The 13,740-nt window shown below is 37.2% G+C and overlaps 1 protein-coding gene across 3 annotated transcripts in view; it reads left to right on the top strand.

Annotated features, from left to right (window-relative positions):
- LOC132193624 (ski oncogene) overlaps positions 1-13,740 on the top strand; it is a 101,804-nt gene that overhangs the window by 82,537 nt on the left and 5,527 nt on the right. For 2 of the 3 annotated variants that reach the window (XM_059614403.1, XM_059614401.1), the window contains 3 exons: positions 12,174-12,439; positions 12,841-12,988; positions 13,184-13,558. In XM_059614403.1, coding sequence (XP_059470386.1) covers positions 12,174-12,439; positions 12,841-12,988; positions 13,184-13,558 — 789 coding nt within the window. The remainder of the gene's footprint in view (positions 1-12,173; positions 12,440-12,840; positions 12,989-13,183; positions 13,559-13,740) is intronic. The other variant, XM_059614402.1, reaches the window with a different exon arrangement.

Raw genomic sequence — 13,740 nt, 5'->3', positions numbered from 1 at the left:
ATTATAAGATTTAAAAAAAAAAATATTTATGCTTGGACATGAAATACATTTTTAAAAACCTATATATGATAATTTCAAAAATGTAGTTAGATAATCTCTATGAAATTTTCTTTTTACTTTTATGCCTTTTCTGCTGCCATTTAAAATTTTAAAATGCAAAAAACATTTGCAATATATTTAAATGTTTTAAAACGGAATGTAGTTGAAGGACTAATTAAAAAATTAACTTTTCGCGCACATTACACGTCAAATATTATATTTCAACATTAAAAGTCATCACGTTTTCTTGCCCGTTTAATGTGCTTTCCCCGAATCGTCGGCGCGGAAGGAGCGCGATAAAACTTTTTGGCTCGACGCGGCATCTTTAAAAAAAAAAAAATGGGAGAGGGCAATAAATATTTTGGGCATTTTTATTTATTAAACGGCCCATAATTCTCTCTGCGCGTCTGAAGAAAGAAAGAATTTGGTAATAAAACGAGCTAAATGATGAAAAACTCTTAAGCCGGCCTGTATATCTCCCTGCGAGTGTTGCACCATCGAACAGAAAAAGAAACCACGCACATGTGTATATAAAGTACAGCAGATGCCCCGATAAATTTATTTTCTCTCTCTCTCTCTCTTTTATATGAAATATGAATAAGAAAGCTCTTTTTGATACGAGAGAGATGCACTTGAAATGCAGCTGTCAAATGCAAAGCCGAGCACAATAAAGGGATTAGAAAGAGTCTCTCAAGACGCACAACGTACAAAGTAGCCCTCGGAAGTGCGTTTTTTTTCTTCTCTCTCGTCCGTGACCTCTTGACCCTTTTTGTTTGTTTTGCCGCGACCCCTTTTTTCCTCCCTCGCGCCAATTATCCCGGCGCGCGAAAGAGCTGTTTTTAGTTTTTAGTGGGCCAAAAAATTTCTCATTAAAATACCGAGCGTGTCTCCGTTTTATAGACTGTAAATAAAAAAGACGTTTTGGTTTGAATAAAATTGTCATTCCTCGCATGCATCCCATTAATTAAAGGAGCGAGGCGGGTGGGCGGCGCGGAAATTTATTATGGAGACACGTGAGAGCGGAGCTGCTTTTCTCTCTCATTCGGGCGAAAACGTGAAACGCTCTCTTGTCATTCTGGCCCGAGACGTGTCCCGCATCTCGTCCGTCGCTGCCGTGAATGGGATTTTTTCGCCGCAAATTGGTTCTTTGATTTCACGCACACAAACGACATTGTGTGGAGAGCTGCGAAAAACACTGCCCGCGCGCCTTTATTTATCTCTCCGATGCAGCCGAAAAAAAGAAGCTCGGAGAAAGGAAATTGTGAAGCCATTACGTGTTTTTTTTTTATCCAGGGAGGGAAAAAAATACCCGACCAAGTAAATTAGTGGTCCTTTGTGGCGGGCTTTGATTAGATTTCGTTCGGTTTTGACACCATTCATTCCCCTGCCGACATTTATTTTCCTTTATCCAGCACACGTCGATGAACCGCAGAGGAGAGGAAATAAATAATATTGTTTTCCATGAAAAGTTTGGTGCGTGGTTTATCGCGAAATGCTTTTAGCGCGCGCATGAAATTTTGACAGGACAAGAGAATCAAAACATACCGCGGCGGCGTTGACAGCCGGCAAAGCCGAGCAGATAACAAAGATTTGTATGGGGATTTTTTCAGGGGATGCTTTCATTTGGGGCGACTTATCAGCCTTTGCTCTTGTGTGAGCGAAAATTGACTGGAAATCGAACGCTTTTGATGCGAGATATTCGCCTGAGGCCATTAATACAAAATCCTTTGTGTAGAATTTAAAAAGCGGAATGAATTTTTCATAAAAGCTTTATTTTTGGTGCGATTAAAACTTTAACCTCAATATTTGTCATTGATTTTTCAATATGAAAGGACGACTTTAAATAATTCAATGTCTAAACTTAAAATTTAGTCAATATTGGAATTTTTAATTAGAAATCACAATTTCTTTCACAAATTTAGTCTGCTAGAATCACTTACATTTTCACAAATAAGTAAATCGGAAACAATAAATGACTATAGGATTGTAATGTGCTTTTGATCACAAAAGTTTCAGAATTGCACGTTTAAATATATATTTGAAAATTACTTTCTCAAATTTATAATCAACAAAATTTCAATTAAATTCGCGACATTTTCTGTAAAAACTCAAGCATTATCAAATCGTCACTTTTCCTCATTCCTATTTTATTAAATTGTTCAGAAGCAAAAATTTTTTTTACACTTTTTAGTGTTCTTTTCATCTTAGATGAATCGGAGTCATTTTCATTTGAAACTGCACGTCTGGAGAGAGTGTCTCATTTGTCTGCATAATTAAATTGGCCCGCTCCGTTTTTCCCGCCACGATTCATTCGTCTTGCTTTCTTGCCCGTAATGTATGCCGTGAATTTAATTCTGCGGTTCCTCCGCCGGCAATATATATTTCTGCCGCCGCTGCGAGAGAGAGAGAGAGAGAGAGAGAGAAAATTAAGCGACGCACTCCTTCCTCTCCGTATATTATTTCATTACTCAAGCTCCCACACACTGTGTATCCAAATTCAGATGATAATTCATGAACGTCCCACAATAATTCAGATTATTGTGTTGGGCTCCATTCCGTGTGCGTTAGTTATTCTCCCGAAACTGTGAACGAGCCATTTATCAAGCGCTGCAGAGAGGCGGCATTGTCTGTCCTTTCTCTCCTCCAACTCTCTCGATGCCTCACACATGCACAAACACGCCCAAAACACACCGCACTTGATAATATGCAACGGAGTGTGGAAAATAATGACAAAAGACAGAGAACGTGGGGCGGAACAGACAAATTTCCAATTAGAACAAACACGTCGTCTGCCGACTAAAATGGTACACAAAGGAAAATTGGGCCTTCAAAAACACAAAAAAGGAGAGAGACAATCAAGTAAACTTTTGGTTAAAGCGATACTTATTATATTTCAATTATTCAAATTTAGGAAAAGTCAAATTTATAGCCAGTTTACTGAACCAAAAAATTTAAAAAAAAAAGATACATGGATAATTTTGATGATTGTTTTGATGTTTTTTGTTGCAAATTATTAACAATAAATTCATTGCAAAAGCGAAATCTTTAATAAAAATTTAATGAATTTGAAGAAATTAACAATCGGAAGTTGATAGGGACAAAAATTAAGTGGTAGCAACAATAAAACCGAATCAACCGAGGCTCATTGCGGCGGATGGGGTCTTTTAGATGACGAAAGTTTTATCAACATTCTCGCTAATTTTGTCGTTTTGTCCAAAAATCCCTTTATTTTCAAATAAATTGTTAAGAACAATTGAATGTAAGCAATGTGTTGTAAAAATTTGGACAAATAATTTGGAGAAATAAACAAAATTAATGTTTTATGGGAATTTAAAATAAAATCACTGAAGCTGCAAATCAAACTATATAAAATATTTACGAAAAAACTTCTGAACTTTCTTGTTAAAAGTTTGACCCACTGCAAAATTCAGTCGGTGCTCAATTAGGCGGCAGGTGGTGCATCTTTGCTGGCACAATCGGCTCTCTCGGCAGCCGCAAACAAGCGTTTGCATTATTCATGGGGCCGTGGCGTGATGCAAAATGCACGAGCACCTGCACCTGTGAGCGCTCAGCGTGATTGACGCCGCCGCCTCGCAATGACAGATGAGCTGATTAAATAGTAAAACACTGTGTGCGTTTATAAATAAGCCGAGTTGCGAACGTCAAGGTGGTCTTTCTTCTTCTCTTCTCAGGGAAGTTGCAATCCTTGCTCGCGCGCGCAGGTGTTTATCCGAGCTCGTTTTTTTATTTCACTCGTTTGGCTCCAAAATTCGGACCGCCGCCGCCGCTTTGTGTGCGAGCCAAGTTTGGGGTGGTCGCGCCGGCAAATATGCGCCTGCCAAAATGCGGCACCGCTGATTTATCTCCACCGAAAGCGGGACGAAAAACTTCACTAAAAAGCCACAACGCAACATAAATTTCCAAGCGCAGACAGTTGAAAATGAAATCAGAAGTGAATTTTTTACTACATAGTTGGACCGAAATAAATTTTTCTCTATTTTAATGAAAGTGAGAAATGAATTCGCTCAAATTTGTTTTTTAAATCCGATCCTAAATTTGATTCAAAATTAAATAAAGAATGATAATAAGTTCGGAATTGAATACTTCATTTTATAAAAGAATAATAAAAAGTTTGGATCGTTTTGATAAAAATTAATTTATATACATAATTCAACCTTGTTTCCTATAATTATAATTTATCTAAGGAAATAATAAGCGAGGAGCCTGCGGTATTTATAAAAGAATTTTTACTGAAACGATGGAACTTTTGATTTTATTTTGCAAACTTCATTTGGTTGTTCTGAACTTATTTAATGAGATTTTAACCAATTTAACCAGTTTTTTTGGTACAAAGTTTTTAAACAGGCCTTTATAATCTAAAACACGTGAAAATAGATGAAATTTTATGCCTTGAAATAGGTGAAAAAAGTTGAAAAATCTTAATATAGGTTATTTTAGATGATTCTAGAAGCTAAATTTTAATTAAATTAAGATGTAATTGTTCTTAAAAGTGCATTTCAGTTATTTTTTAACAAAAAGTTTTAAAAGCTGGCCATCAATTCTGGAGGAATTGAAGCTAAAATTTTATTACAAGACAATTTTTAAATAAAATTAACGAACTTATAAAGAATTAAAAGTCAGAAATTTAATGTATTTTCCAACTCACGCAAGCCGCTTATCCCACTTTCGCCTCCCCCAAAAATCGCAGCTTCGCAGCAAAGTTTTCCATTAGCAGCCGCGCACATTGCGCTAATAGCGCGTCGTGTTCCTAGTTTCCATTATGCAGCCCGTTTAGCGAGTTATGCAACACGCGCGACACCCACGCCGAGATTTTGCCTACCTCGGATTTTCCAGTGACGCACCCTCGCTCGAAAACAGGACAACTTTTCCGAGGGAAGGACTTCTTGAGAGACTGTTGAGCGCTGCATCCATACCTGCCTGCGACGGGAAACTAACTTTTGTCCAAATTCCGACTCTGCTTGTTTAGCTCGTTTAAATTTGCCGGAACACGCGCGCGCTTGCTTTGTTCCTCTCAAAGTGCAACTCCAAACAAAAGTTTCAAACTTCGCCGTGCGTGTTTAAATTGTGCACGCAAAATAAACTCGCAAAGTCTCGAGGGAGAAAATTTAAATTAATATGTAGAAAAAAAAAGAAAGGTGGTCTGGCGGGCACATTTTATTTAGTTGTGCCGAGCACTTGTTGTGCTGACGTCAGCACTCGATCTCGAAAGAGCGTCTTGCCAAATTGGCCATAAACAGTTAGAAAAATGTGCCCGGCTGCTGTTTTTCGCCTGCTTTTTATTTATAATGCGGCGCAGATTATTAATTGCGCGCGCGAGTGACGCACGGCGCCGCCGCAATTAGCGGATCCGTCTGCCTCGGGTGGACACCGCGAATATTTTTTTTCTCTCGTAATTACACCGACTTTGTCCACCCACGCTTTTCGAGAACGAGTTTTCCCATTTCAACAAGAGGAAATTGATTTTTTTATTGGGGCGTAGTCCTGAATTTTAATTATCTGTTTGGCAGGAGATGATTGATTAATTTAATCATTAGAACTTGTTAATTCATATTAAAAATGTTTATTTTTGAATTAAAGATTTTTCAAATTTTGAAAGGTTTGTGAAACTTTCATGTTTCAGTGAGAAAAAGAAACAAATTTAACTTAAATTTATTTTGAAAATAAAAATAAAATATTTTGTAAAGGTTAGTAAATAAAAAAAAGTAATTATTTTTTTTTTTAAATTTTCTAAAATTTAAAGAACTCAAATTTCTTAACCTGATCAACAACAAATAATTTTCAGTCAAAGTTTTTAATCGATGTAAGCAAATTACAGAATAAATAATATCAAAATGACGCACATAAAATTTTTTTAAAGAAATTGAGATAAAATGATCAATTTTATACAAGTACATAATTTAATCTGGAGCATCTGATAATCAAAGTTTATTAATCTATTGTCAATATAAAAAATAGTTAAAAAGAAGAAATTCATGAATTGTGTAACATTTGGTCTGAAATTAGAACACAATTTAATTTTACAATGTTTTAAATAAATTTTCCTTCAACTTCAATAATTAATTTTTGTATTTCATTATCACTTAAATTTATTTTTGATTAGCTAGCACGTAAATTTATAAAAGAAAATTTATTCAAAATACTATTTAAAAAAATCCGCTCCTGCAGGTTTAATTAAATCAGAGTCACGTCCCGGCGTAATTGCCTGTATTTATTTGGCTGAATCCAATAAAAGTTTACAACAGCGCCGGAAAATAAACCGCAGTTGTGCAAAAAAGCACCTCTAAATAGCTAAAGTTCCGTCAAAGGAATACAAAAAATTATGTATTAAGCTCCGTGTTGGAATAAATAGAAATATGGAGAGCGATGCCGGCGGCAATTATCGCAGAAATAACATCACTACGGAGCAGCTGTTGTGTCGAATCTGGCTTCATGAGCGTGCAATAAACTGAAACCGTGGCTGATGTTTGAATTGCGCCCCCTGTTGTTTTCATTTATTCCGACACCCTAACTAACTCGAAAAAGCAAGCAAGACGCCTCTGCTTGTTTTACGAGCGGCAATAACGCGATTTTAATAGTTTTATTGCGGCACGACCGTTTCGGAATTTGTACCTGCGTACTCGCAGAATGAACAGAAAAAATGGCACTCGCAATAATAAATTTATCGCGTCGCCATCTGCGCTCGTAAAAATTCGCCTATCTCAGATTTCGAACGTACATGCACGCCTCTCTCTCGCTCTCTCCATATGCGAATATAAAATAAATTCACCGCAAAATAAAAAGAAAAATAAAACGGGTGGGCAATAAATTATTTGCGGGCCGGACGTCTGTAAATAAATATGCCACGCTGAAAAAAAATCCGCAAAGTGCGTTGGCGAACCAGACACTGAGTTTGAATTTATATAGATTTTTGCATTATTTGCTTTTTGTTTGGCCAAAAACAACAGTTTTTAAGACATGACAACCTCTTTCTTGATGTTTTTCGTTTATTATTTCCACTGCCAGGTTCAAAATGTGTCAAAATTTCAGAAAGGAAATTATTCAAAATTAGTTTGAAAAGGTTAAAACTCAAGGAGATGATCACGAAAAAAGCCCGATCTCTTACAATTAATTTCCATATTCAAAATTATTTGTAAGTTCTGAAATATTTCCTTAATGTTTTCCACAATTTCAATGCAATTAAAAAAAACCTAAATTTTCATTTTTATTTTAACCTAAAAGTTGATTTCATGAATTATTTGGGAATTTTTTTAAATTATGATAGAAAGAAGTAAATAAATTTCAGTCATGCTTTGATGTTTAAATGAAGAATTTTAATAAATTTATTAATGCAGAAAAAAATTATCATAAAAAGGCCAATTTTTAGCTGACAAGACATTTTGAAGTCGGTGCACGCCTTTGTATGTGAATTGAAGAATATTTGAACCAGGATTCGGCCTGCGCTAGCAAGAGAGAGAGAGATTGAATAAAAAGCAGTTGGCCATGCCAAAACACACAGAGCCAGCCGGCCGGTCTCGTTCGTTAGACGAGTTGTACGTACTCCTTCGAGTAATGCTGCAAGAGAGGTGAACGACCTAGTCGTGCGGACATTGGTCCAGCCGCGGCCGCGCGTACACGCCGCGCTCCGAACCTCCTACTACACGCAAGGTCGATTGTTCGCCACGTCTTGAGCAACACTTTGCCATTTTTACCGCGAGTGACTTGCCAAATTGCGTGAAAAGTTGTGAAAACGTAAATGAGAGAGGAGAGAAGTTTATTTTTAGGCACTTCTTTAGTGTAAAAACCTGAAAAAAGAATTGAAAATTATATAATAAAATGTAAATTCAAGCAATTTTCAAAGCTGGAAAGCTTCAATAATTATTATTTGAAATGTTGCAAATGTGATAAATTAAATATTTATTTAAATAAATCATAAATTTAACAATTAAATTGAAATAAAGTTTATTGCAACTAAATTTTCGAAAAAGTCTGGAAAAAATATTAATAATTTTACAATATAAGAAATTATTACTAATTTTTAAAACACTGAATCCATGACTAAACTAGTATTTTTAATTTTGTTTAATAATCTCATTTTTATTATTATTAAATCATTTTTACTAGAATTAATTTTTTTGTCTCTCAAGTTTATTTCCTACCAGAAAATTTAATATTCAACTCATTACTGAAAAAAACTGTGTTTTCCTTGGAATTTAATTTACAAACATGAGGAATTCCAAGAGATTTCCATCTCAAGTATGCGTAAATTATGCTAAAATTGCATTCGCCAACACATTCCGCGCAATAATAATAACAATCTGCGGCAGATGATTTCCGCACCGTATTCGTTATTTCTGCTCGGGCTGATTTCTAGTGTTTCCATCTCGGTTTTTTTTTATTATTTTTATTGTTCTTGCGGGGCGTGAAGGAATCTCGACAACAACAACTGCATCATTAGAAAGAAGCCAGGCAGCGACGATAGAGACCGACGTGTCTAGCTGCTCTCTCGCCTCCTCCCTCTCCTCTCTCGCGTTTGCTCGCGAAGCTGTTTTAACAGGTGAATCACCTGGGCCCCTTCTTCTCACAGGAACCAAAAGTCTGCTGTTCTGCTTTCGCGGTCACACTCTGGAGGTCACGTCTGTGCGTACGTCTGACAAAATAAAAAAAAATAACATCACAGCAGTGCGTCCGTCTCTCTTTCGGTCGGCCGAAATTGTATGCTTTTTTTCTCACAAAGGACAATGCGGACGGATTTGCTCGGCTAAAATTAGCCTGCTTTGCTCTTTTCGGCCGAGCGCCCACCGAGACTGTTCTCGTCGTTTGTTGCACAAATTGCAATATAATGGCTGGACTTGTAAAAAAGTCGCTTTTTTATTCAGCGAGTGGCGAATTTAAGGCCAGATTTTGTTTAGTAAAAAAGTTGCATCAAGGAATAAAGTTTTTTTTTAATTCTACTAGGATATAATTATTTTCTATTTTTCTGTTTTTTAACTACGCTTATTTTCAAGGAACAATAGCTAAAAAAAAAACTTAAAGTTTCAGTCATAAAATAAATATAAATTGGATTTCTTGCAAAAGTCAATAACACGAATTTTTTTGTAATATTTAGTTAAAATAATAAAAAATGGTTTTGTTTCAATCTTTTTTTTTAATCATTAGGACAAAATTTGCAAAGATCTATAAATAAAAATCAGATTTCTTGCTAAAGTTAATGAAAAGCGACATTTTTTTCAATAAAGTTAAAACAAATAATTGTTTTTATTAAATATTATTTTTTTTATATATAATCAGAGCGATAAAATTTGCTAAGATCCATAAATAACAATTAGATTTCTTGCAAAAGTCAAGATTAAGTGAGAATTTATTTTTTCAAAATGAAGTTACAAAAATAAATTGTTTCGTTTTAATTTACTTAATCAGAAATGACAAAATTTCCAAAGATCCATTGTCAGAATAAAATTTTGGAGCTAAATTTAAAAAAAAAAAAAAAAAATGCACATCTTCCCACGACCTCTCCAAAAATAGACAGGGAGATTCTTCTACATATTAAATATCTATTTTAATCCAGGCAAATTATCTACGAATTAAATAAAAACTGCGGACGGAATTTAATTTATTCCGTTTAAAGTTGATATTCGGCGGCGCCTCGACTTGAGAGCTATTTCGCCTTCAGCGGCTTTCGCTCATTCCATACTACATAATTATCTTTTCTCTCTGGCCAGCTTCATCATCATCTTCTTCATTATATATCAAGAGATAACATACGGACTGGCCGCGAGAATTAAAAACTCTTTGATGCGACCGAGATGAGGAATTTCTCTCATTTCGTAAGACAGATGCATGTGTAAATTAAAATGTGAAATATCGCCGCCGCGACCGAGTGAAAAAAAATAGGAGCCGAGAAATAGACGTAAACACACGCTGGTGGTCAAAAATGCAGCCAGCCATCTCTAAAAATACGCGCATCTCTCTCGCATTTGAATAAGAGAGCGAGAGAGAGAGAGAAACGCGGGCAGTTTCGTTTTTCGAGAATGATAGATAAAACGCCAGACGCCGCACGTCGAACCGACAGAAAATAAAACAGTTGTAAAAAAAATCTGACGGCTTGAAAGTAGAAAATAAACTTGAAAATCTATTTCGACTTTGGAGCTAAATAAAAAAAAGTGGCAAAATTTTTAATTTATTTAAAATAATATTTCTGCTATAATTTAGGGCAAAAATAAAAAATAAAAATACAGTCAGAAATTTATGTTATTTATTATTATCATGAAAATATTTCAAATTGATTCTTATTTTGAACTAACTAAAATTGGATTTTGACGAAATATTTTTGATCTTTTTTGCCCGGGGAATTTAATAAGAATGATAAAAAAAATGTGCGTTTGCCGATATCGCTGCTTGGAGTGCAATTTGCGGAAAAGGTCCTCTCGTTCTATCTGCCTCAGCTGATAGAATAACAAATGATCTTGAGCGAAAAGCTGGCGCGTCGAGATGATCGATGGTTCGGCTCGTCCAAATTGGATGGAATTCGGATGTAAATCAGCCGGGCCGATTGTCATTATGTAAATCGAGTTGGGCCGCCAAGAAAACCACACTCGGCGCTAGGTGATGATGGCCGCGCGTCATAATAATAATTCAAACGCCGGCCAGACAGTTCGAACGATTCCGGCCCGGATCGCGTGATTTCCTCTCTCTCGGCCGACCAGCCAGCCAAGCCATAAAATGCACTTTCCCTAACGAACTTCTCCTTCTCTATAAGAAGATGACGCCTCCCAGTCGAATAATTTACTCGACAAGCTGCTGCTGCTGGAGGCCAACTTCCAGGGTCGATTTCGTAACGTGCGTCGAAAAAGTGGCACTACTCTTCTTGCTCCGCTGGCAAGGCTGCCACGCCGCTCGCTCGCTCGCTCGCCTTTTGCGCAATCACAACCAACTTTCTGCGTCTCGCCGATTTGTTATTGAAAACAGGACAGGGTTCATAACGGAGCCGCTCAAAAGTTGGGCAATCAGGATGTCCACCTGACCCACCGACAAATCCCTCTCACTTCGAAGGAGGAAAGAAATTAATTAATGATCCGAAAAAGTGGAGTACGAAGCAAGTTATGCAACCCCTGTGCAGATACGTCGCAATGGTTGCATAAGTTGGAAGGTTTAAGGGGTTTGTTGATATTTTCTTGAATTTATCCTTTAATTTTTTTATCCTGCAATGGAAAAAGAAAGAATTTTATCAACATTTTCTATTTAAATTTAAGAAACAACAAAACCTGGTGAAAAATCAGTCCCAAATTATCGTTTGGAAGCCAAGGAAATAATGGAAAAAAACTATTCTTCAGACTGAAAATTGCAAAAAAAAACTTACTAAAAGAAATGTCTGTCTATGAATTTTTAATTTTGAACTTTCATTAAACATAAAAGCAAATAAAATCCTAGACATTATCGAGACAATGACTGAAATTTGGTCACTTCAAACACCAGTTCTTAAAGATAATTTTGCTTTTAATCGTGCAGTATTTTTTTCATTTGAATGATTTCGTCCATTCTCCTCAAAATATTTGCTAAAAAGTTACTTTCCCATACGCTGACCTGTGCGAAATTTGGTTGAATTCAGGGTATAATTGAAAGTTGCGGCGCAATAAAAACGGGCGCCGGCGTGGAAAGCAAAGGCGCTCGCTTGTTTTGTGCATGTAGGGCGATGCGAAGACTCTTCTCTTTTTTTCTCGCATTATGCAGCAGTGACGAAAGGCGCCAGTCGAGTAAATAAATGCGCGGATAAATAAATTGGACTCATCGAGATAATTTTCTCCGCGCTTTAGTCGCAGCACTCGACTTCAAAGGGAGAGACGCGCAGACAAAAAAACATGAGCGCTTTTTGAACTGGCGCGCTCAAAGAAGAAAGAAACTCATTCCAATTCTCTCCTCCGTTTTTCATCTCAAAGTTTAAACGACTCATTCGAAGCAATTAAGAGTGAAATAAATATAAACTCTTTCTTTTTTACATTCGGAGCCCCAAGGGAATTCGGCTCTTTTTTGCATTCCTTTTGAAAAGCTTCGGCCACACAATTAGAGTTTTAAATATAATTATAAATTCGCTTTCGCCACCAAAACTAAATTTCGCCCTTTCTTTCTTATTGTTGCAGTTCGAGGATCAGATCAAGGCGGAGACGCCGCCGCCGCACGGCCCCCTGGTCAACGGCAAGAGGCAGCGTCTGCACTACGACGGCTACCTGCTGCCCCCGGAGCCCCAGACGCTCTACACCAGCGGCCCGCCACCCTATTCCTTCCACGACCCCTTCCACTACGCGTGGCTACAGCACGACTGGGCAGCCAGGATGGCCATTACCTACCGCAACTGGTCCATTCCACCAACGAAAGAGGCCATCAAGGGCCTTCAAGTCAGAGACCCGTGAGTGTTTTTTTTTTTTAATAAATTGTAATCAAATTTTTCAATTTGACTCATTAAATTCGGTGATTTTTGGTCCAACATGGATTTGAAAATCGATTCATTCTGTTATTTTTAGTCCCCAAACGGCAGTTGTCAGTTTTCAATTCATTAATCCCCAGACGATAATTTAGTTTCGATGAGCACGAATATCAATATTTTCTCTGTCGTTTAAATGTTTTTGACAATTATCTCAATATATTTGGTTTCATAAATTTTCATTCGTTTTTATTCCTCGGATTCGTGATAAATTCAATATTATACACACAGATAGATAAGCGATGGCATTCCTTGAGAAATAAATTATCGGAAATTATATTGCTACATGAATTGTCGTTGATACCAATCTATTTTCTCTCTTCCAGGATGACCTTATCGTTCTTGAGTCACGCACCGCCGATTCTGATGAATCCCAACAGGGTTGTGCCTTTTTCAGAGTCTGATCGGTTCGAGTCGCAGCCAAACGTGGCTCTGGCGCCATTGTCCCAGTCATTGCAGAGGTCATCTGCGCAGGTAATTAATGTGCCGACCGCGTAGAGAATTGAAAAGAAAAAATCACCAGCAATTACAATTATATCTATAAAGAAAGAAAGACTTGTTGGTCAAGGCTGCTCTTAAGAGCTTTTTTACCACTTTATTTTTAGATCTTAATTGACTTCTTTTGTTTTTTTCTACAACTAGTTATTAATCGAATGAAAATAACTTCAGCAGGTGAGAAAAGAAGTGAGCGCGTCGCTGGGCAAGGAGCCGAAGCAGGAGCCCGTGCAGCGGCCTTCGTCGACCACAGCACCTGTCCATTTGTACAACCCCGAGATCGAGCTCTCGACGGACACCGAGGACAGCAACTCGGCCAACGGCGTCGAGGACGAGACGCCAGAGCTGCTGAGCAGACTGGTGCGCTGCGTCCAGGAGACGGAGGGTGACACGAGGCGGCAGGGCGAGGCCGCCCTCAACACCCTCAGTGCCAGCCTGATCGCCACAAGGGAGGCGCATAAGGCGCTGGCCACCGAGTTCCAACTCATGAAGGACAGGGTGGAGCAGCTCGAGGCCAGATTGTGTGAGGAGCGGGCTCAGCACGATAAGGTTTGTTCCCTCAGTTTTTTAGCAAATAAATGTTTTTTTATAAATATTTAAAAAAAATTCTTATACTTAAAAATTGGAGTCAATTGTCGTTTAATTTTTTTAATGTTTCAACTCTAAACTTCCTTTTTTTAATATTTCTTGAAAATTTAAGAAATATTAAATAAATAGGGAATAAAGAATAT

Source organism: Neocloeon triangulifer, unplaced genomic scaffold (assembly GCF_031216515.1).
Source record: "Neocloeon triangulifer isolate White Clay Creek 2 clone unplaced genomic scaffold, ASM3121651v1 ptg000004l, whole genome shotgun sequence".
Lineage (NCBI taxonomy): Eukaryota > Metazoa > Arthropoda > Insecta > Ephemeroptera > Baetidae > Neocloeon > Neocloeon triangulifer.
This window is presented reverse-complemented; position numbering and strand designations above follow the sequence as displayed.